Raw genomic sequence first — 24,730 nt, forward strand, 5'->3', positions numbered from 1 at the left:
CCCAACAAGCCTTGGCAAGCGGAACCCACGCAGAATGGAGGACTTGCTTCTGGTGCAGACCAGGAAGGTCTGGGGTGCTTCTCTTTCACAGAGGAGCGAGTGCCAGTCTGGAGGAGCCGGACCAGCAAGATCAAATCAAAGGTTCGTCGTCGCGGAGGTCACTAGCCAACGGGCCAGCAACCGGACAACACGTCGAACAACTCAAGTGCAGAAGGGCCCCACGCAGAACACGTGAAGTGTGGGGAGCTGATCTTCTTTGCAGATGGTGCTCGGGATTGGGGCTTCTCAATTCCCCAAGCACAGCCTCGAGGAAGCCTCAGAAGTCGCGCTAGTCAGTTACTAGCCACTTTTCCCACGTCGCGGGTCCCACGTCCCTCGTCGCCTCCACGGGTCTCAGCTTTGCTGTCGATGTGGATCTGGTTCAGAGGTGTCTGGAAGTCACGGCGCTGGTCAGTCTCTGCAGTCGTCCCTCGTAGGATCAGTCGCAAAGCAAGCAGCGGTCGCTGGATGGTGCCTGGTTGCCCAGGGTGGTCACTCCTTGGCCACAAGGGAGATTCTTCAGTCTTCTTCCTGAGGTCGAATGTCGGACGTCCAGAGTTTCTGTTCAAGTTACAAATTCAGGATAACCTAATTCTGCAGGGCTCAGCTACCTACTGATATACTGGGCTAGTGGGCTGGGCTACCTGCAAGGTCCCTCCTATAGGTGGGACCAGGAAGGGGAGTAGTTACACCCCCTTTCCTTTGTCCAGTTTCGCCCCAGAGCTAGGGCTGGAGTGCCCCAGCGCCGGTTTGAACTGGACTATGCATGGGACACCTTGTGTGCTCCAGGCATGTCTCATTCCTTTCAGCCCTCCCTGCCCCAATACACTAAAGTCTGTCTGGTGAGGTGCTAGCACCTCCCCAAGCAGGAAACCTATTGTCCAGGCCTCCCTGGCTGGGAGGGCTCCCAGCTGCAGGAGGTCAGACTCGTGTCTGTGGCAGCAGCATCCATTTTGTGATGCTGAGGCTTTGGTCAGAGTTAACAGCAAAAGTAGGATTTTAACATGTCTCTCCCTCTAGAAGGGAGGAATAATATCCTCATCACCAGAAATGGTATGGGGGTATTATTCCGAAGTGTTAGACACCTTACACGACATGTTTTGGTAAAGCCAAACCATAGTTACCATAACCGTTTAAGATTATAAGGTACTTTAAGAGTATATGGTAGGCTATATCATAGAACAGCTATAAGGGCATGGTTCTGAAAGCTGCAGACAGGCTCAGCTCATGCTAGGGCACCATCTCACATGTTACCAAGCACTCTGCCTCCAGGATGTTTAAGGCCTGCCATAGGAGTGGCTGATAGGTACACATGTGTCTATATATAAGGTAGGTATAGGAATACTACACCTAAGCAAGGGGTGATTACACAACCTTGCCCCAGCTGAGTGATCAGCCAGTTGTGTCATAATGGAAGGCCAGGCCAGGGGTGGCATAATACATGCTGCAGCCCCTGGTAGGCCTAGGGTACACCTATGCCCTGGGTACCCAGGGTCCACTGTACAGGGTCCAATAAGGTGATCCTCACCAATTGGGTATGTACCTAGGGTACATGGAGTCCATTTTAAAGAGAGAGCAGACAGCCTGAGACCCTGAATGGCAGGATCTCAGGCCAACTAAGTCGAAAAACCAGCTAGACACTAGGCAAAAAGTTGGGGGTAACCATAGTCAGATATCCACCTTCCTACACAACCCCCCCCCCCCCAAACAAAAGGAGATAAGGCTGTCCTTGACCAGGTAAGCCTCTATTGCCTAAGTGGCCATATAAGGAAGATCCAGCACTGGCATGGTTACCCCCTGTCTCATGGTCCACTAAGCAATCCCTCACCCTAAAGGTATCAAAGGGTCTCCACCAGAGGGAATCTCTACCTTTGGTGTGTCTTTGCAAAGGAAAAGGCTGGTGTTGAGATGGAGTACTGAAGTGAGTGTCCTCAAAGTGAGGCCTCAGCTTCCTCCAATCATCCTCCACCATGGATGCCTTTCTTTCTTTAACTGAGTTGCACTGTGCTCTCAGGGTCAGCCTCTGGCTACCTAAAGCTGGAGGCTGGGTCCCTTTTGGGGGCTTTCTGGAGGGACAGGTCAGGTTTGGGGCCCTAAGGTCCCATGTTTGCTTGTGCCCAACAGAATCCCTCTGGGGGAGGTCCCTAACTACCTGTAAAGGAGATCCCTCAGGAATGTTTTCAACCATCACCTGGCTAGGGCTACTAGCCAGGCAATCCTCATTCTTTTGATGGGGGGTTTCTTGTGGACAGGGGCCCTCTTGGGGTCCACTGGCCTCCCTGACCTCTGCAGCCCTGGGCTGACTGAGGCAGGGTAGAGAGAGGCAGGCTATCTGCACCAGACTGGGTCCCATCTTGGAAGGGTCCACTGACATCAGAGTTTCTGCCAGGCCAGGCCTGGCTACCTCTGGGGCAGTTCCTTCACAAGGAGTGAGGTCAGATCCCTGAGGAGGCTGACCTTTTCCCAATGTCTGGGGAGAGGGAGACTTTTCTTCCTCCCCAGTACTCTCTGTTTGTGTAGAGTGATCCATAGTTTCAAGCTTCACTACACCTATGTCAGTCTGAGTATGGGCTGAGACCATTACAGTCCTGCCAACCTTTTCAGGGAGGCACTCAGTTTGGGTTTGAGCTGTGACTGTCACAGGTCTGCCAATCTCTACAGGGAAGTCTGTCTTTGCCTGGGCTGTGGCTACCACTGCCCTTCCAACCTTTTCAGGGAGGAAATCTACTTGGACAGGGGTTGTGGCTGGCACAACCCCACTACCCTTTTGTGAAAGGCCTACCATTTTAGAATGGGTGTCTTGTTCAACTCCAGCCCAAGCTGAGAGTTCTAAGTCATTCCCCAGTAAGCAGTCTACAGGCAAGGTTGGGGACACTGCCACCCTCTTAGGGCCAGTGACGGCTCCCCAGCTGAGACATACCTCTGCCATGGGATGACTGTTCTGTTTGCCATCAAAGTTAGTTATCTGGTATGAAAAACCAGGCAAAAGCTGCTCAGAGGGAACTAGTCTGTGAGTCACCATAGTGATGCTAGCTCCAGTGTCTCTGTAGGCCTCAGCTTTTCTACCATTGATGTAGGGCTCCTGTCTGTACCTACCCAAAGTGTTGGGACTGGCAGTGAAGTTGGCAAACCCCATGCCACCATCACAGACAAGAGTAGCTGCTGTAGGGGACTTTGCTAAGCCAGGGTCCACCTGTGTTCCCCAAGAAAACCCAACCAAATTTTTGGGGGCACTCCCACCACCTGGGGGATTACTGCTGACAGTAATAGATGGTGTTACAGGAGTAATTGGAGGAACAGTTTTGTTTTTAGCCTTTGGGCAACTGCTGTCAGTTTTCCAATGCCCAGGAACTTTACATTCATGGCAGTAAGGCTTTTTAACTGTGGTAGAGGAGGGAGCTTGGGACCCACCACCCTGTGTGGAGTTTTGGGGCCCTGAGGAAGATTTCTCTTTTGTTTTATCCCCACCCTTCTCTTGAGGCTTGGTGGTATCTTTCTTTTGGTCACCACCCTGATTTTTAGGCCTAATCCTGGTCTAGACCCATTTATCTGCCCTCTTTCCCAATTCTTGGGGAGAGGTCAAATCTGAGTCTACCAGGTGTTGATGGAGAAGCTGGTTTTGACAATTACTAATTATCATAATCAAGTTGTACAATCCTGTATAGTCCTGCACCTTGCTGCCAGTTAGCCAACCCTCCAAAGCCTTAGTGGCACAATCCACAAAATCAGACCAGTCCTGTGTCTGTGTCTTCTGGGTGTCTCTGAACAACAACCTATATTGCTCAGTGGTTAAGCCAAACCCATCTATCAGAGCACTATTCAGGACTTTGTAATTGTTAGCATCCTCATCACTAACTGTGAGGAGCTTGTCTCTACCTTTGTCAGAAAAGGAGAGCCACAAAATAACTGCCCACTGACTCTGGGGTACCTGCTGAACTTTGCAGGCCCTCTCCAAAGCAGTCATCCACTTGTGGATGTCATCCCCATTCTGATATGGGGGGTCTATCTTGCTTAGGTTTCTATGGTCATAAGACCTATCTCTATCCTTAGGGATATTGCTGCCACCAGTGGGATCTAACCCACTTAACTTTTGCTCTCTGGCCCGAGCAAGCTTCTCTTTGGCAAGGGCAAGTTCTTCCCTTTCAATCCTCAGATTGGCTTCCCTCATTTTGGCCTGATGCTCTTTTCTCTGTGGAGAAGTCATTCCCCTATGAGAAGAGGCATGGGAGCTATTAGAGACATGGGAGTGGACAGATTCCCTTGAAGGGGATCTTCCTCTCCTGCTTCTCTGCTTAAGTCCACCTGAGGGTTTGAATGGGGGACCCCATTCAGACTCCCATGTAGGCTTAAGTTAGCCTGGCTAAGTCTCCCTACTTTAACCTGGCTGTCTACCTCCTCTTCTGAAGGATCCTCTGACTCATCTGTCTCAGTATGGTGAGGGGAATCTCCTGTAGAGGGTAGGCCCTCATTGGTACCTAGGGCACCATCTTGGGAGGCTTTCTGAATATCATATTCTTCTAGGAGCTCCACTAGATAGATGAGGGTAGGGTTTGAACCCTGTCTTAACTTTCTGGAGGTACACAATTGTCTCATCTCCTGAAAAGTTAGGGTATCATATCTGGAGGGTATCTTTCTAGGAAGTCCCTCCCCTGAGAGAGTATCATCTTGATCTCCTCTCAGAGACATGATCTAGTGAGGGTGTGGTGTGTGCACCTACCTACACTAGTTGTATCTACTAAACCTCTCTAGTAGTTGTAGTCAGGGTGTGCTAGGCCCTTCAACCTACAACCACTAAGTCCAGTAGGACTTAAGTATTTATAATCTATGTTATATGTACCTAACAATATCTGTGTGATCTTTCAATTTAGTATCTCAATGTGAGAAGTTGGCCAGATATATGATGTCACTAATTCTAGTGTACACCCTGTATCAGTCCAAACAACCCTTATGGTGATTGGTTGTAAAGTCAACCTTATAGACCAGCTATCCTAGTGGTAGCATGGACAAGAGCAGTCTTAGGCTAAACTCTGTATGGCATGTGAAGCCAGCTGTTATACCATTTGTAATCCCTTGAATACCAAATGAAAGGACACCACAACTGATGTATATAAAAATAGAATGTATTTATTCTAGTCAAAATACCCTCAGCACTCTTTATGAGATTCGAGGTAAGTACAACACAGTCTTATTTAAGCATACATTAAGTCACACAGGTAAGTAATACAGTTAGGCCCTAGGGGCCACGCAAACCATATACTAAGTAAGTGGTATAAGAACCACTGTCACGAACACAGGATAGGCCTAGGCCTAGGGAATCGCTGGGGCTACACTATACTACCAAAGGTTAGGAAGTGGGAGGCCCACGGGATTCAGGTGCAGAGTCGAAACACTCACACGTAATGCGTAAAAGTCGATAGAAATAGTAGTTATTAGAAATTAAGAGTTTTAGGACACTTCTGGAGTAACTAGGAGGTCGAGACTCGGAAACTAGACCCTTGGATAGTCACTACCCTTGTGAGCACCGGAGTACTCAAGTTACCTAGCCCACGGGCTGCGGGTGCATAGGTGTGAACTTGCGTCGGGTTTGATCGTTGACTCCTGTGGATGCCTGAAGGAAAGTTGCTGACAGGCAGTCAGTGAAGAGTGTCCGGTGGATCCCAAGGATGTAATCAAGAAGGAAGGATACCTGCAAGCAGAAGGGACCAGCCAGGAGCCAGGAAGGAACCAGGAAGGAACCGGGCGATGTCGTGCAGATGCAGGTGAAGAGGTGAAGCTTGTCGCAGCAGCCACGGGTACCAGGAGGCGTCGAGGACGACCAGGACCAGGAGATGAGCTGTCCCACGAAGGCTCTTGCTGTCGGCGGCGGCGATGTCGAGCTAGGATCCAACAAGCCTTGGCAAGCGGAACCCACGCAGAATGGATGACTTGCTTCTGGTGCAGACCAGGAAGGTCTGGGGTGCTTCTCTTTCACAGAGGAGCGAGTGCCAGTCTGGAGGAGCCGGACCAGCAAGATAGAATCAAAGGTTCGTCGTCGTGGAGGTCACTAGCCAACGGGCCAGCAACCGGACAACACGTCGAACAACTCAAGTGCAGAAGGGCCCCACGCAGAACACGTGAAGTGTGGGGAGCTGATCTTTGCAGATGGTGCTCGGGATTAGGGCTTCTCAATTCCCCAAGCACAGCCTCGAGGAAGCCTCAGAAGTCGCGCTAGTCAGTTACTAGCCACTTTTCCCACGTCGCCGGTCCCACGTCCCTCGTCGCCTCCACGGGTCTCAGCTTTGCTGTCGATGTGGATCTGGTTCAGAGGTGTCTGGAAGTCATGGCGCTGGTCAGTCTCTGCAGTCGTCCCTCGTAGGATCAGTCGCAAAGCAAGCAGCGGTCGCTGGATGGTGCCTGGTTGCCCAGGGTGGTCACTCCTTGGCCACAAGGGAGATTCTTCAGTCTTCTTCCTGAGGTCGAATGTCGAAGGTCCAGAGTTTCTGTTCAAGTTGCAAATTCAGGATAACCTAATTCTGCAGGGCTCAGCTACCTACTGATATAATGGGCTAGTGGGCTGGGCTACCTGCAAGGTCTCTCCTATGGGTGGGACCAGGAAGGGGAGTGGTTACACCCCCTTTCCTTTGTCCAGTTTCGCGCCAGAGCTGGGGCTGGAGTGCCCCAGCGCTGGTTTGAACTGGACTATGCATGGGACACCTTGTGTGCCCCAGGCATGTCTCATTCCTTTCAGCCCTCCCTGCCCCAATACACTAAAGTCTGTCTGGGGAGGTGCTAGCACCTCCCCAAGCAGGAAACCTATTTTCCAGGCCTCCCTGGCTGGGAGGGCTCCCAGCTGCAGGAGGTCAGACTCGTGTCTGTGGCAGCAGCATCCATTTTGTGATGCTGAGGCTTTGGTCAGAGTTAACAGCAAAAGTAGGATTTTAACATGTCTCTCCCTCTAAAAGGGATGAATAATATCCTCATCACCAGAAATGGAATGGGGGTATTATTCCAAAGTGTTAGACACCTTACACGACATGTTTTGATAAAGCCAAACCATAGTTACCATAACCGTTTAAGATTATAAGGTACTTTAAGAGTATATGGTAGGCTATATCGTAGAACAGATATAAGGACATGGTTCCGAAAGCTGCAGACAGGCTCAGCTCATGCTAGAGCACCATCTCACATGTTACCAAGCACTCTGCCTCCAGGATTGTTAAGGCCTGCCATAGGAGTGACTGATAGGTACACATGTGTCTATATATAAGGTAGGTATAGGAATACTACACCTAAGCAAGGGGTGATTACACGACCTTGCCCCAGCTGAGTGATCAGCCAGTTGTGTCATAATGGAAGGCCAGGCCAGGGGTGGCATAATACATGCTGCAGCCCCTGGTAGGCCTAGGGTACACCTATGCCCTGGGTACCTAGGGTACACTGTACAGGGTCCAATAAGGTGATCCTTACCAATTGGGTATGTACCTAGGGTACATGGAGTCAATTTTAAAGAGAGAGCAGACAGCCTGAGACCCTGAATGGCAGGATCTCAGGCTAACTAAGTCGAAAAACCAGCTAGACACTAGGCAAAAAGTTGGGGGTAACCATAGTCAGATATCCACCTTCCTACACATATCTCAAGAAAAGTCTTGGTGGGAACTGCAAGGTAAGTGCTACGAGAGCGTGACTCTCGTGGAAGCCATGCTAAGTCCCAGATGGGGCGACAAGTCACTGCCCAGTCCATATGGAACCAGACCTTCTTGCTTTCCCACGCCATCCATTCAGAAATGAAATGGAGGTGTGACGCCCAATAGTACTCGAGCAGATTGGGGCAGGCAAGCCCTCCTCTGTCTCGTGGAAGCATAAGGATTTTGTTGGAGAAATGCGTTTTTTCCCTCCCCATACGAACCCATTGAGGTCTCGCTGGAGGCCTTGGATTTGGTGCTCTGGAATGGGCGTGGGTAGCGTCTGGAAAAGGTAAAGTATCTTTGGGAGGATCGACATTTTGATTGTGTTTAAGTGCCCCAACGAGGAGAGTGACAGAGGTTTCCATGCCCTTAAGTCAGCTATAACCGCAGTCTTGCACTCTTGCCAATTTGCTTGGGTCCATGTGGTGAGAGAGGAGGTCAAGTTAAGTCCCAGATACCGAATGAAGCGGGATACCCACTGATAGGGAACAAGAGATTGTAGCATAGAGATCTCATCCGCGGGGATCGTGAGGTTTAAGGCCCATGATTTCGTGTGGTTAATCTTAAGCCCCGAAACCTGTTCATACATATAGAGCAATTTATGCAAGGCAGGTAAGGAAGCCAATGGATTAGATAAAGTAAGAAGGAGGTCATCTGCAAACAAAGCTATTTTATGGTCCTGGCCCCCGAGCCTAATGCCACGTATATCCAGGTCTTGCCTGATCAGGATAGCCAGGGGCTCAACCACAAGTGCAAAGAGGAGAGGGGATAGGGGACACCCATGCCTGGTTCCCCTGTGGATGGAAATGGGCTGTGTGAGTTGGCCGTTGACTCGGACCCTAGAAAGCGGGGAGAGGTAAGGAGCCATGATTCTGGCGATCATTTGTGGACCCAATTCTATTTTCTGCAGGACAGCTTGGAGAAATGCCCAGTCGACTCGGTCGAATGCTTTCTCAGCATCGAGAGATAGCAAACAGGCTGGTATGTTCCAATAGTGGGCCTTCCCTACTAAATGCGCAATACGGCGAACATTATCCACCCCTTGGCGTTGGTGAATAAAGCCCACCTGGTCTGGTTCTGTGCGGCCCAGAAGGTGGCTGCTGAGGCGTTTAGCTAGTATTTTAGTGTATAGCTTAAGGTTTGTATTTATAAGCGCGATGGGGTGGAATGAAGAGCAGAGCGTAGGATCTTTCCCGGGTTTGGGGATTAGGGCAATTTCCGCCATTGCCATGTCTGTGGAAGGACCCAACTGATCCGAAAAAGAGTTGAAAAGGTGGAGGATGTAAGACTGTTATTGCGGTAGAAAGGCACGGTAGAACGAGACTGGCAAGCCATCTGGGCCCGGAGTTTTGCCCAGAGGAAGATCTTTTAGAGCGCCAGTAAGTTCCTCCAGGGTGATAGGATCTTCCATTAATTGGGAGTGGTACTCGCTAATCGGGGTCAATTCACTGGCCTCCAGGGTGGCCAGGATCTGGTCCGAGGTAGACGACTCCCTGGCATATAGGGACGAATAATAATTCCTGAACGCCTGAACTTTAGCTGCCTCAGTAGTGGCCCAGGTGCCATCATCCATTTTAATTTTGCCGATATGTGCCTTAGCTGCTTGTGTTCGAAGACGGCGCACCAGCACTGTGTCCCTCATAAAACCGCTGTCTCAAAGCTAAGAGAGCGTGCTCGGCCTTATTAGTTCTGTGTGCCCGGAGCTGGCCGCGGAGCGTGGCTAAGTGCCTCTTGTGCATCGCCAAGGGACGTTCTTGGTCCAGCCTCTCCAACGTCTTAATGTCGTGGGAGAGTTTGTCCTCGAACAGGCGAGCCTCCCTTGCCCGAGCTATAGCTATAGAGGTAAGAGTGCCACAAATCGTGGCTTTGAACGCATCCCAGACCACTGGGAGAGGGGTCTCCGCGAGGTAATTGATCTCAAAATAGGATGTGATGGCGTCTCGAATTTCTTTCACGTCAACAGGGTCTCTAAGAACATGAAGAGGAAAACGCCATCTTGAGGGGCGTTTGGGAAGGGGGAAGCTATAATGGATAAGAAGTTCCACATGGGAGTGATCAGAAATTGAAATATCGGACATAGACGCTGATAGTGTATCCTTAACTAGGGAGTGTGAGACGAAAAGGTGATCAATACGTGAGTAGGAGTGGTGGACATGGGAATAGTAGGAGTAATCGCGTGTGTCCGGCGAGTGATGTCGCCAGATATCTACAAGGCCTAGCGCAGTTAGTTGTTTCTTTAAGGCAGCTGACATGGCCCCCGCCCCATGAAACGCTCCCTCACTGCGGTCTAGATTCGCTTCCCATATTAAATTGAAGCCACCCCCCAAGATAAGGCCGGGATCGTCATGTGTTGTGTTCTCGCAGTAGCCCCCGCAGAAATGGGTCCTGGGCCTGGTTTGGTGCATAAGTGTTGCATAACGTGAGGACAATGTGTTCAATCTTGACCGTCGCTTTGAGGAATCTACCATCTTTACTACAAATTGTTGTGGAGTCTCCCTGGTGGATACCTGCCTGACAAAGGATTGCCACTCCTGCTGTCTTGGTAGAAGCCGAGGCCCAGAATTGAAGAGGGTATCGTGGTGGGTCATACGGAAGATGTCGTCGCGCAAAAGGTGGGTTTCTTGCAGGAAGATAATGTCTGGGTTTTGCAGTAAGAGATAGCGCCATATTTGGCGGCGCTTATTGGGGGCATTAAGCCCCTTTACATTAAGGGAGAGAAGCTTCAAGCAAGGTACCGAGGTCATGGTAGCAGTATGTCAGGGGTGAGGTGAGGGCCGGAAACCAGGTGGTCTGTCTTTCCCCCGATGGTGTAGCGAGGAATACCAAGGCGAAAACAATCGCCGCAAAGCGTTAGGAGAGTGCAGGACACCCTGCCAATCGGGAGTCCCATGAATTATCAGGTCTGTCCCCCTGCCCAGGGAAAGGGTAGGATAGAAAAGAGAGGAGGAGGAGGAAAGAGAGGTGTAAAATAGCATAAACGTAACCATGGCCAACTAAGTCTATTCCAGACCGGGCAGTGGCCAGGTACATGGCACAGGCCATCCCAGAGATGTCACTCTCCAAGGAATAGAAGTGGGGGTAGGTTATACTGAGACTCTATCACCGTCGGGAGCTTGATCCGGCCTTGCCACCGGGGCGTGATTCAGGGACAGAAAAATCACATCCACAGAGCATCTCCAGGGGAGAGGACGCTTATCCCAATTCTGCAGAAGGCTAAGAACCAAGGAATAAGAGCAGACCACCTCTACCGCTGTGAGGGTGTATTGAGTAATCATTTAGGAGGTGACTGAGAGCTTGTAGCGAATGTCCACCCTCTAAGGAGCGAATGTGCTGTATGATGGCTCTGCAGCGACGGCACGTTGCAGGCGCAAGATCTTGAAACAGCTGAATGGGAGTACCCTTAAAAGAGAGATCCAACTTATCACGGGCTGCTTTGAGGATAGCTTCCTTCTCCGTTTAGAAATGGACCCGTGTCAGAATGTCTGGTATGAGGCCTGGTCGTCCAGAAGGGCCCGATACTCGGTGCGCACGGTCTATTGTTGACGGCGATGCATCCTCGTCCCCCCTAATTTCCTGATCATGATCAAGGTCATGATGTCAAAACCTTCCGCTCCAATAGGGATCCCTCGCAAGCGCAGGTTGTTGCGATGTCCCCTATTTTCCAAGTCCTCCTGTTTGACCTGCAGCTCAATATGTTGCTCCTGTATGGTGGGTAGGCGCTGCCAGAGATGTTCTTGATCCTCCGATCGGTCGTCAAATGTCTTTTCAAGATCATCCACCTGCCCCCAAAGTTCCACAATGTCCCTCCGGAGCTCCTTGACGCAGGACTGGACCTCTGTTCTAAGGGATCCGATTTCAGATTTGAGTTTGTGCATGAAAGTGGCCATGAAAGATTGTGTAACTGGCTCAGAGGATGCCCCGGCCGCCGTTGCCATATCTGCTGCTGAGGCGGCGCCCGGCTTGTTCCACAGGGCTGTAACCAGGTCATCTTTCGGGGCTGCAGAGGGTTCTTTCCTCGTCCGCGAGCGGGTCATGGCCCCAGGTTAAACGACCCCGTTACAGGTGCCACACTGACAAGGGCACTGTATAGTCCAGCCGAGGTGAGCAGGTCCTGCTACCCAGACAGGGTGCCAGTGGGGTGCAGTCCAACGCAGGTTGTGTGATGCAGTGACGGCCCTCAAATCTCCCCAAAGGTGCGCCGGGGCTAGTAGGAAGACGTGGCTTAAAGGCCAGTTGGGGCACCGAGAGGGCCCAGGTTCACCGATACCCTGTAACGCCCTCAGGATAAAGCCCTACTCCAGGAAGGTATCGGCACCAGTAGATGACAAGGACTTCTTCGAAGGCACTGTCAGGCGACCATATGCACCACACATTCACCAAAGCCTATCCAGCGAGAACCCTCCAATTAAGCAGGAAGATGAAGCAGAGGCCCAAGCTTTACTACCCGGCGCCGATAGGCCAAACACACCGCGAGAGCAGAACTGACCGCTCTCAAGTGTCAGGGCTTCAATTGACACGCGGTGTAGGGGGCCCCTCTGGAAAGCGCAAGCTGTGACCACTCTCTGGGGTCCCCAAGTGGCCCCAAGCGGGCAGTGCCTCGGGCACAGCCCAGCCTTCACCAACGGCACCCCCACACTCCGCTGCGAGGGGTCCAGAGCCCTCTGCAGTGACAAATAGGGGCACAAATGTCGTCCAGGTCAGCACCCCAGCCAACGTGTATGCCAGGGAAATCAGAGGCCCAACCTCACTCACCGCTATGCAAGGTAAGTGCTACGAGAGCGTGACTCTCGTGGAAGCCATGCTAAGTCCCAGATGGGGCGACAAGTCACTGCCCGGTCCATATGGAACCAGACCTTCTTGCTTTCCCACGCCATCCATTCAGAAATGAAATGGAGGTGTGACGCCCAATAGTACTCGAGCAGATTGGGGCAGGCAAGCCCTCCTCTGTCTCGTGGAAGCATAAGGATTTTGTTGGAGAAATGCGTTTTTTCCCTCCCCATACAAACCCATTGAGGTCTCGCTGGAGGCCTTGGATTTGGTGCTCTGGAATGGGCGTGGGTAGCGTCTGGAAAAGGTAAAGTATCTTTGGGAGGATCGACATTTTGATTGTGTTTAAGTGCCCCAACGAGGAGAGTGACAGAGGTTTCCATGCCCTTAAGTCAGCTATAACCGCAGTCTTGCACTCTTGCCAATTTGCTTGGGTCCATGTGGTGAGAGAGGAGGTCAAGTTAAGTCCCAGATACCGAATGAAGCGGGATACCCACTGATAGGGAACAAGAGATTGTAGCATAGAGATCTCATCCGCGGGGATCGTGAGGTTTAAGGCCCATGATTTCGTGTGGTTAATCTTAAGCCCCGAAACCTGTTCATACATATAGAGCAATTTATGCAAGGCAGGTAAGGAAGCCAATGGATTAGATAAAGTAAGAAGGAGGTCATCTGCAAACAAAGCTATTTTATGGTCCTGGCCCCCGAGCCTAATGCCACGTATATCCAGGTCTTGCCTGATCAGGATAGCCAGGGGCTCAACCACAAGTGCAAAGAGGAGAGGGGATAGGGGACACCCATGCCTGGTTCCCCTGTGGATGGAAATGGGCTGTGTGAGTTGGCCGTTGACTCGGACCCTAGAAAGCGGGGAGAGGTAAGGAGCCATGATTCTGGCGATCATTTGTGGACCCAATTCTATTTTCTGCAGGACAGCTTGGAGAAATGCCCAGTCGACTCGGTCGAATGCTTTCTCAGCATCGAGAGATAGCAAACAGGCTGGTATGTTCCAATGGTGGGCCTTCCCTACTAAATGCGCAATACGGCGAACATTATCCACCCCTTGGCGTTGGTGAATAAAGCCCACCTGGTCTGGTTCTGTGCGGCCCAGAAGGTGGCTGCTGAGGCGTTTAGCTAGTATTTTAGTGTATAGCTTAAGGTTTGTATTTATAAGCGCGATGGGGTGGAATGAAGAGCAGAGCGTAGGATCTTTCCCGGGTTTGGGGATTAGGGCAATTTCCGCCATTGCCATGTCTGTGGAAGGACCCAACTGATCCGAAAAAGAGTTGAAAAGGTGGAGGATGTAAGACTGTTATTGCGGTAGAAAGGCACGGTAGAACGAGACTGGCAAGCCATCTGGGCCCGGAGTTTTGCCCAGAGGAAGATCTTTTAGAGCGCCAGTAAGTTCCTCCAGGGTGATAGGATCTTCCATTAATTGGGAGTGGTACTCGCTAATCGGGGTCAATTCACTGGCCTCCAGGGTGGCCAGGATCTGGTCCGAGGTAGACGACTCCCTGGCATATAGGGACGAATAATAATTCCTGAACGCCTGAAGTTTAGCTGCCTCAGTAGTGGCCCAGGTGCCATCATCCATTTTAATTTTGCCGATATGTGCCTTAGCTGCTTGTGTTCGAAGACGGCGCACCAGCACTGTGTCCCTCATAAAACCGCTGTCTCAAAGCTAAGAGAGCGTGCTCGGCCTTATTAGTTCTGTGTGCCCGGAGCTGGCCGCGGAGCGTGGCTAAGTGCCTCTTGTGCATCGCCAAGGGACGTTCTTGGTCCAGCCTCTCCAACGTCTTAATGTCGTGGGAGAGTTTGTCCTCGAACAGGCGAGCCTCCCTTGCCCGAGCTATAGCTATAGAGGTAAGAGTGCCACAAATCGTGGCTTTGAACGCATCCCAGACCACTGGGAGAGGGGTCTCCGCGAGGTAATTGATCTCAAAATAGGATGTGATGGCGTCTCGAATTTCTTTCACGTCAACAGGGTCTCTAAGAACATGAAGAGGAAAACGCCATCTTGAGGGGCGTTTGGGAAGGGGGAAGCTATAATGGATAAGAAGTTCCACATGGGAGTGATCAGAAATTGAAATATCGGACATAGACGCTGATAGTGTATCCTTAACTAGGGAGTGTGAGACGAAAAGGTGATCAATACGTGAGTAGGAGTGGTGGACATGGGAATAGTAGGAGTAATCGCGTGTGTCCGGCGAGTGATGTCGCCAGATATCTACAAGGCCTAGCGCAGTTAGTTGTTTCTTTAAGGCAGCTGACATGGCCCCCGCCCCATGAAACGCTCCCTCACTGCGGTCTAGATTCGCTTCCCATATTAAATTGAAGCCACCCCCCAAGATAAGGCCGGGATCGTCATGTGTTGTGTTCTCGCAGTAGCCCCCGCAGAAATGGGTCCTGGGCCTGGTTTGGTGCATAAGTGTTGCATAACGTGAGGACAATGTGTCCAATCTTGACCGTCGCTTTGAGGAATCTACCATCTTTACTACAAATTGTTGTGGAGTCTCCCTGGTGGATACCTGCCTGACAAAGGATTGCCACTCCTGCTGTCTTGGTAGAAGCCGAGGCCCAGAATTGAAGAGGGTATCGTGGTGGGTCATACGGAAGATGTCGTCGCGCAAAAGGTGGGTTTCTTGCAGGAAGATAATGTCTGGGTTTTGCAGTAAGAGATAGCGCCATATTTGGCGGCGCTTATTGGGGGCATTAAGCCCCTTTACATTAAGGGAGAGAAGCTTCAAGCAAGGTACCGAGGTCATGGTAGCAGTATGTCAGGGGTGAGGTGAGGGCCGGAAACCAGGTGGTCTGTCTTTCCCCCGATGGTGTAGCGAGGAATACCAAGGCGAAAACAATCGCCGCAAAGCGTTAGGAGAGTGCAGGACACCCTGCCAATCGGGAGTCCCATGAATTATCAGGTCTGTCCCCCTGCCAAGGGAAAGGGTAGGATAGAAAAGAGAGGAGGAGGAGGAAAGAGAGGTGTAAAATAGCATAAACGTAACCATGGCCAACTAAGTCTATTCCAGACCGGGCAGTGGCCAGGTACATGGCACAGGCCATCCCAGAGATGTCACTCTCCAAGGAATAGAAGTGGGGGTAGGTTATACTGAGACTCTATCACCGTCGGGAGCTTGATCCGGCCTTGCCACCGGGGCGTGATTCAGGGACAGAAAAATCACATCCACAGAGCATCTCCAGGGGAGAGGACGCTTATCCCAATTCTGCAGAAGGCTAAGAACCAAGGAATAAGAGCAGACCACCTCTACCGCTGTGAGGGTGTATTGAGTAATCATTTAGGAGGTGACTGAGAGCTTGTAGGCGAATGTCCACCCTCTAAGGAGCGAATGTGCTGTATGATGGCTCTGCAGCGACGGCACGTTGCAGGCGCAAGATCTTGAAACAGCTGAATGGGAGTACCCTTAAAAGAGAGATCCAACTTATCACGGGCTGCTTTGAGGATAGCTTCCTTCTCCGTTTAGAAATGGACCCGTGTCAGAATGTCTGGTATGAGGCCTGGTCGTCCAGAAGGGCCCGATACTCGGTGCGCACGGTCTATTGTTGACGGCGATGCATCCTCGTCCCCCCTAATTTCCTGATCATGATCAAGGTCATGATGTCAAAACCTTCCGCTCCAATAGGGATCCCTCGCAAGCGCAGGTTGTTGCGATGTCCCCTATTTTCCAAGTCCTCCTGTTTGACCTGCAGCTCAATATGTTGCTCCTGTATGGTGGGTAGGCGCTGCCAGAGATGTTCTTGATCCTCCGATCGGTCGTCAAATGTCTTTTCAAGATCATCCACCTGCCCCCAAAGTTCCACAATGTCCCTCCGGAGCTCCTTGACGCAGGACTGGACCTCTGTTCTAAGGGATCCGATTTCAGATTTGAGTTTGTGCATGAAAGTGGCCATGAAAGATTGTGTAACTGGCTCAGAGGATGCCCCGGCCGCCGTTGCCATATCTGCTGCTGAGGCGGCGCCCGGCTTGTTCCACAGGGCTGTAACCAGGTCATCTTTCGGGGCTGCAGAGGGTTCTTTCCTCGTCCGCGAGCGGGTCATGGCCCCAGGTTAAACGACCCCGTTACAGGTGCCACACTGACAAGGGCACTGTATAGTCCAGCCGAGGTGAGCAGGTCCTGCTACCCAGACAGGGTGCCAGTGGGGTGCAGTCCAACGCAGGTTGTGTGATGCAGTGACGGCCCTCAAATCTCCCCAAAGGTGCGCCGGGGCTAGTAGGAAGACGTGGCTTAAAGGCCAGTTGGGGCACCGAGAGGGCCCAGGTTCACCGATACCCTGTAACGCCCTCAGGATAAAGCCCTACTCCAGGAAGGTATCGGCACCAGTAGATGACAAGGACTTCTTCGAAGGCACTGTCAGGCGACCATATGCACCACACATTCACCAAAGCCTATCCAGCGAGAACCCTCCAATTAAGCAGGAAGATGAAGCAGAGGCCCAAGCTTTACTACCCGGCACCGATAGGCCAAACACACCGCGAGAGCAGAACTGACCGCTCTCAAGTGTCAGGGCTTCAATTGACACGCGGTGTAGGGGGCCCCTCTGGAAAGCGCAAGCTGTGACCACTCTCTGGGGTCCCCAAGTGGCCCCAAGCGGGCAGTGCCTCGGGCACAGCCCAGCCTTCACCAACGGCACCCCCACACTCCGCTGCGAGGGGTCCAGAGCCCTCTGCAGTGACAAATAGGGGCACAAATGTCGTCCAGGTCAGCACCCCAGCCAACGTGTATGCCAGGGAAATCAGAGGCCCAACCTCACTCACCGCTATGCCCCCGGCATAGGATTAGAGGCTCTGGAGTTTCGGGGTCGTGTGAGCGCCTGGGCCCGCTCCGCTTTGTGACAGGGTGATGACGGGAGATCAGCGATAGCAGGCGGGCTGGTGCCTGGTAGTGGGGGACAACCACCAAGCTTCTCAAACGCTGTGGAGCATCAAATGAGGAAACCCGGGGACTGCAGGACGCCGCCTCTCAGAGTCAGCCAGCGCCGATTCAGGGTCAGAGCCAGGGGCAATAGCGGAATGATAAAGTGCCCCCCGGCACGGCGCTCTCCCAGCAACAGTGTCGGCACACCCCAAGCCCAGTACCTTCGTAATTCTGGTTGCCCCCCTGGCACTGGCAGTCCTCAAGCAGGGGCCGCTGGGAAGGGCCAGGGTTCACCCCAGGAGCCTCGAGCCGAAGATTGCTAAATGGCAGCTACTGTCTTCCCTGCCCCCGCAACCCGGGGTCCACCGGCTCCCAACTGATCAGAACAGCGCAGTAGGGGCACAAAGATCAAGTCTCACACCCCAGCCGAGGTGAATGCCAGGGGAGTCAGAGGTCCAACCGCACCCACCGCTATGCCCCCGGGAGATCAAAGGCTCCGAAAAGTCAGTCATGCGCGCGCCTGGGCCCAGTCCGCTTTATGGCAAGATGAGGGCAGAGTATCAGCGGTAGCGAGCGGGCTGGCGCCTAGCGGTTAGGGACCTCCACCTAGTCTCCTAGCCGCTGCGGGACATCAGGCGTGAAGATCCGGGAGCCATGGGGTGACGCCGCCCTGGGACAGGCCGCGGCCTGCCAGGGTCAGAGTCCTAGATAGGAGTGGCGGGAGAAAGCCCCCCCTGGCACGGTGCTCTCCCAGCAGCAACGTCTACACACCCCAAGCACGGTACCTTCGTGGGTTAGGTCATGGTTTGGGTGGTTCAGGTCGCCTCCCCAGCGTTGATAGTCCTCAGTCAGGTGCCGCTGGACAAGGCCGAAGTTCGCCCCGGGCGCCTCGGGCGGAAGAATGCAAAATGGCGGTTGCGGTCTTCCCCGCCTCCACCGACACCCAGCCGATCTCAGCAGTGCAGTAGTGGCGCCGGTACAGCCGTACCACTTTACAGCTCCACAACGCTCCTGTGCTCCCTCATCAACTGCCCCTGGCCCGTGGAGGTGGAGCTCATCGCCGCCTGAGCGCGCTGGGTCTGGGCGCACAAAATGGCGGGCGAGCCCTCTCGGACCAGGGCCTCGCCTCAGCCGCAGCGGTCACTCCTGTCTCCCGATCTCCAGGGTCCCGAACCTCCTAGCAGCTGCCCAGGTACGTCCGCTCATTGGTCATCCCCAGACGAAGTGTCCCCGGGGCCGCTGTGCCGCTTATAATTGCTGTTTAAACTACCGGAGGCCCGGAGCTCCGATGGCGTGCGTCTCACTCCATCTGCAGCGAGACCACGCCCCCTCATGACACTTTTTCATATACAAATGTTTCAGAAAATTCTTCACTTTCCTCACTCGACCCTTCTTCTGGGGGGGAGGGAGTTAATACCTAATGTAATGTTATTTTCATATTTATAGCGGCTGTTGGCTTGTCCTTTTTTGTCGTAGCCTCTGAATGGCATGGACAGTTTGCAAATTATTGCCACCCTTATGAACCCCCTATGTTATTCATTAAAAAGTTCCACTTTGCTTTTGGAAGTGAATTGTAAAAAGTTTCAATCCATTCTGGTGCATGGAGATTTTTCAAGATGAGGAATTGGTAGTTAGATGTGTATCTATCAGAAATGATTTACAGAAGGCAGGCAACTTAAACATGTCTCTGATACTCATTTTCAAAATGCAAATCATATACATGATAGCAGAAGAATAAAGCTCAGGAATCTTCCTCACAGGTAATTCACTTTTTCTTGTCTCTGCCGGATGGCTTATTTAGAAACATGGGAAATCTATGGAAAGTCAACACTTAAATGAATTTACTGGTCAGTAACATTGGTTCCTTACCATTGCATCTTCCAAGCATGCTTTATGTATTTACATGTGTCAAATTGTGCATGGCAATATTTTCCCGTTCCAAGACATCTAACAGCAGCTAGATGCAATGTTTTATAGTCTTTGTGATTTAAAGAAAATAGGTGACAGTGTGGTTTCCAGTTAGATATATATTCTATAAATATCTTTAATTATAATTAAAATGTTGCAAGATCCTCATCTGCGACATGGTTAAATTGCATCATATACATGACTCTGCATACCAATGCTGGAGTATGACTGTGCAGAATAATATATCATTCATGAAAGCATTAAATGAAACCTCCCAGATGCCTCCCTTTTAAACCCTATTTTACCTTTGTATCTTCATTTTAAGATATCACTAAATTACATCTACCTCTCATCCTGGTCATAACAAAAGCACACACCTTTTAGTGAATACAAGAGTCCATTTCATCATGAACTATACCTCATCCCGGCACTGCCAAAACAATGTAGTATTTAAAGAATGAGAGTTGTTACAGCAGCCTGTAGTTAATGAGTGTGAATTATTTTTCTAATTTCATTTATTCAGAAATTTTGTGGAAGAAAAACTAGGAACTAAATACGTAGAGGGACGAAGTATTGAGTTTGTCAGGTCCTATGGGGAGAGCAGCCCAACAACTCCAATATTCTTCATCTTATCTCCTGGAGTTGACCCTCTAAAAGATGTGGAAGCAATTGGTAAGTTATTAAAGCATCAGACATTAATATTTTAACTCACTTTGAAGCTGGCAATTGTACTTTATATGCAAATTTATACCAATATGGTTGGAAGCTTTGATTCACTATTGAACATTGGAGGCATGATTTCTTCTTAGGTTCTTAGCCCAGTGACACCATATTAAAGATCAGAATGCTTAAATCTTCAGTACGAAAATATTAAATGACAAAATGTTAGGTCTAGGCTCATAAACTATCACACTCTTCTAGGCTTCCTCTTTGATCTTCAACCTAATTGGGTCTATCTGAAAGAAACACGTAGTGATAGATTCCTTACCTTAGAATTACCCCCAGGCGTCAGACTGTATTCGGAAAGTTTTCGTCAGCAGTACCCCTGCGCGTCGGTAGGTGTCGTCGTGCGGCTCCGCGTGCATCGTTGGCGTCGGCGCCGAGATGACGTTGCTGGAGCTACTTAGACGTGCCCACGCGCGCTGACATCAGTTCTTTCTTTTTCCGCGCCAGCAAGCGCTGATCCGGGAAGAGCAAGTACCCCCAGTCACTTTTTAACTGCGTTTTTACAAGGCTTTTTGTCTCAATTACTTTGAGTCGATCGACTCCTGGTGTTGTAGGGATGCCTGGCTTTAAGAACTGCGGGGACTGTCACCGCATGATGTCGGAGACGGACCTGCACCGCGTGTGTCTCCACTGCCTGGAGCGCGACCACGACAACAAGTCGTGCCCCGACTCCGCGCCGTTCATGGTCCCGGTCCCGTGGTAGGTCATGGGACCGGTTGCGAAGCCGTCACCATCGTTCCTCTGGATCTAAGTCTTTGCACTCGGGGTCAGGTAAGTCAAAGCATTCTCAAAAGAAGTCGAAGAAGCGTCGCCGCTCCTCGACTTTCCCTCGCGGGACGCGACTGAGGGTGCGGGTGGTGCCACCCCTAAAGCTCCGGCGGAGCCTGCGACATCGCCGTTGGCCTACCCACCTTTTCCGGGTCCATCGGCGACGTCTGCTCAGGTGCAAGAGTTTCTTGCGGGCATGGCCTGACTCTATGGGCCGTCTGGCCCCGCTGGTGCGCCTACGGGCCCCGCGGGCCCGACACGGGGTCCTGTCGTTCCATCGCCGGCGGTTCCGGCCCGGCACCGCAGGACCCCCCGGGATCAGACCTGGTCGACACCTGTTGACCTTGTAACACCTCCACCGACGTCGACCCCACCGGCACCACCTCCGACGTTGCCCGTTCCTCGGGACGACGTCCCCAGTTTCAGCCCTGAAACTGACACAGTGCCGATCCAGACGCCGATGGGGCCATTTTTCCCCTATGTCCGTCCCCCTTATTTTCAGCCTGTTTCGCAGACTTCGGAGGAAGGGGAGGACTGGGAGGGGTCTGAGGACCCTCTCACACAGCAGTGTGATTATGATCCGGACTGGGCAGAGGATTTGGGGGTGCCAGTGGTCTTGACACCTCACCTGGCCTTGGCATGCTGTCCCCTCCTACCGTGGCTATGGAGGAGGGAGCCAGTTACGCAGTGGTAGTACATAGGGCAGCCGAAGCCCCCCACCTCGAACTCCCTATGGTGGCTGTCAGGACCAACCTCCTGACAGAAGTGCTTCAGGCGGCAGCAACCTCTTCGGAGCCCTTGCTGCCTTTTAATGACGCACTTTCTGAATTCCTTTTGGGTACTTGGTCCAGGCCCAACAAATGGGCCCCTGTGGACAGGAACGTGGTCGCCGCCATCGCCCAGCTCCAGGCGACCCCCCTCTTTCTCTCCCAACACCCCACTCCGAGAGCTTGGTTGTCCAAGCCTCTGCTTCCCAGAGCGCGTTCCCTTCCGCCACTCCGGATAGGGAATCCAAGAAGCTGGAGCAGCTTGGTAAGAAGCTGTTTTCATCTTCCAGCTTAGGGCTGCGGTCGGTGAACACTGCATGCTTCTTGGCCCGTTATTCCCACTCTCTGTGGGATACGGTTGCGCACGTGTTGCCCAACTGTCCGGAGGACGCACAGACCGGACTCTCCCAAGCTATAGCAGCTAGCAGAGACGCAGCAAAGTTCACCATTTGTTGTGGGCTTGATACCACCGACTTGCTGGGCAGGGCGATTTCTACGACGGTGGCGCTTTGGCGCCACGCCTAGCTGAGAACTGGCTTCTCAGGGGATGTCCAGAACACTTTGATGGACATGCCCTTAGATGGCATCTGCCTTTTTGCCAATAAGGCGAATAGTGCGTTGAAGCAGTTTAAGGACTAACTGGCTACGGCCAAGTCCTTGGGCCTGTCGGCCACACACCCTCCTCCGCCTTCCGCTTTTCGCTCCTTTCGTGGCCAAGGAAGGCATGCCCCAACACGTTTGTTCCAGATCCACAGGCCTGCACAGCAACATCCTCAGCGTGGCCCCGGACGTGGGAACCGGCGAGGCGGTTCTGGGGGCCAGCGGACGGGTCAGTCCACGTCCACCCCCGCAGCATCCACTGCAAAGCCTTCCTAGTCCGACCTTTCAGGCTCATCAAACGTCAGTGGGCGGCAGAATTCGCCATCATCTCCCCCACTGGCGCAACATCACATCGGACAAGTGGGTGCTGCAAATTGTCCGAAGGGGCTTCTCCCTCCCCTTTGAGACTCCCTCTCCAGCCATGCCACCTCAATACCACCGCATGTCGGGGCACCATCTTGCGCTTCTTCAGCAGGAAGTCACGGCCCTCTTGGCCAAGGGGTCTATCGAGTGCGTTCCTGGGCCAGAAGTAGGTCGTGCTTGTTATTCCCACTACTTTTTGGTCCCCAAGAAGGAAAACTGTCTGCGTCCTATCTTAGACCTTCGGAACGTCAATCGCTTCCTCCGCAAGGAGAAGTTCAAGATGCTCACACTTGCTCAGATCTTGTCTGCCCTGGACCCGCAAGATTGGATGGTAGCGTTGGACTTGCAGGATGCTTGCTTTCATATTCCCATCCTGCCGGCCTACCGGCGTTACCTGCGGTTCACGGTAGGCCACAAGCACTTTCAGTTCACCGTGCTCCCTTTTGGCCTTACCAGCGCCCCTCGGGTGTTCACGAAAGTGATGGCAGTGGTCGCAGCTCATCTACGCAGATCAGGGGTCCCAGTCTTCCCCTATCTCGATGACTGGTTGTTGAAGGTGGGCTCGCCCCAGGCAGTCAACTCCCACCTCCAGGCTACGCCGACCTCCTGCATTTGCTGGGGTTCTCCATCAACGTGCCGAAGTCGCATCTGATTCCCTCTCAGAAGCTCTTCTTCATCGGAGTGTTTCTGGGTTCGGCGCCGTTTCGGGTTTAACCTCCTGAGCAGCAAGTCCGGGATATTCAGGCTATGATTCCTATCTTTCAGCCTTTATCCCGGGTTTCGGTCCGGATGACCCTCCGGTTACTGGGCCTGATGGCCTCCTTTATCCTGTTGGTGGATCATGCCAGATGGCATATGCGGGCTCTGCAGTGGGATCTGAAGTTCCAGTGGGTACAGCATCAGGGCAACCTGTCTGATGACGTCCAGATCTCGGAGAGCACTGCACAACAATTGCAGTGGTGGCTCACAAATCGCGATTGGGTCAATGGCAGATCCCACTCCCTTCCCCAACCGGAACACACAGTGGTGACGGACGCGTCCCTTCTGGGATGGGGCGGCCACATGGGAGAGGTGGAGATCAGAGGACTCTGGTCTCCGGCGGAGTTCCGGCTCTATATCAACCTTCTGGAGCTTCGGGCAATCCGACTTGCACTGAAAGCATTCCTCTCCTCTGTCAAGGGGAGAGTAGTGCAGGTGTTAACAGACAACACCACTGTCATGTGGTCCTGCAACAAACAGGGCGGATGAGGTCGTGGACCCTATGTCAGGAGGCTCTGGGTCTCTGGACATAGCTGGAACATTAGGCATTTTCCTGGTGGTTCAACACCTTATAGGTTCTCTGTACGCCAGGGCGGACAAACTCAGCCACCGGTGCATGATGGATCACGAATGGCGTCTGCACTCGAACGTGGCGCAAGGTCTCTTTGAGCAGTGGGGAGAGCCTTGGTTAGATCTATTAGCCACTGAAGAGAATGTGCATTGTCATGAGTTCTGCGTGTTGAAATTTCCAAGGCGGCACTCGCTAGACGACGGTTTTTGTTGGGAGTTGAGTTGCGGTCTACTATACGCCTTTCCGCCAATACCACTTCTACCCAGAGGGCTGAAGAAGATCAAGCGCGACCGGGCACAAGTAATTCTTGTGGCTCCGGACTGGGCTTGAAGAGAATGGGTATCCCGAGCTACTCAGCATGGCTATCGATCCCCCGATCTGACTGCCTCTTCGGGAGGATCTTCTGTCGCGGCAACAGGGTACGGTCTTCCACCCGAACCTGTCCAGCCTCCACCTCCTTGCAAGGAGATAGAGCAGCGGCAGGTGACGTCTTTTGATCTGCTTCCCAAAGTTTGTGATGTAATCTTGGCAAAGCGATACCAAAGGGGATGATGGACGGAGCGTTAGAGCAAATCAAACACTCACCCCCAGTCAACTGATCTGGGTTTAATCCATCATCATTCTTTAGCTCACTCCACCACCCCAGTTCAGACATGGCCATATGCAAATCAGTCTGACCCTGTGCCTCATGGGAACTGTCCAGCCCGAACTGCCAAGCCATGTCTTCCCTGGACCGGAGACAAGCATCCTGGGACCGGTTTCGGGTTCATAACCCTCATCAGCCAGGCTATCTTGAATCCAGTGGCAAAGTGAGCAAGAGACCCACATCTGGGCATACCCTGCCAACTTAGGGCAAACAAAGCGATACCAAAGGGGATGATGGACGGAGCGTTAGAGCAAATCAAACACTCAACCCCAGTCGACTGA

General features: G+C 52.3%; 1 protein-coding gene across 2 annotated transcripts in view; it reads left to right on the plus strand.

Annotated features, from left to right (window-relative positions):
* Positions 1–24,730, plus strand: part of DNAH17 (dynein axonemal heavy chain 17) — a 14,992,541-nt gene that overhangs the window by 13,450,141 nt on the left and 1,517,670 nt on the right. For both annotated transcript variants that reach the window (XM_085617470.1, XM_085617471.1), the window contains one exon: positions 19,773–19,921. In XM_085617470.1, coding sequence (XP_085473596.1) covers positions 19,773–19,921 — 149 coding nt within the window. The remainder of the gene's footprint in view (positions 1–19,772; positions 19,922–24,730) is intronic.

Source organism: Triturus cristatus, chromosome 7, assembly GCF_964204655.1.
Source record: "Triturus cristatus chromosome 7, aTriCri1.1, whole genome shotgun sequence".
NCBI lineage: Eukaryota > Metazoa > Chordata > Amphibia > Caudata > Salamandridae > Triturus > Triturus cristatus.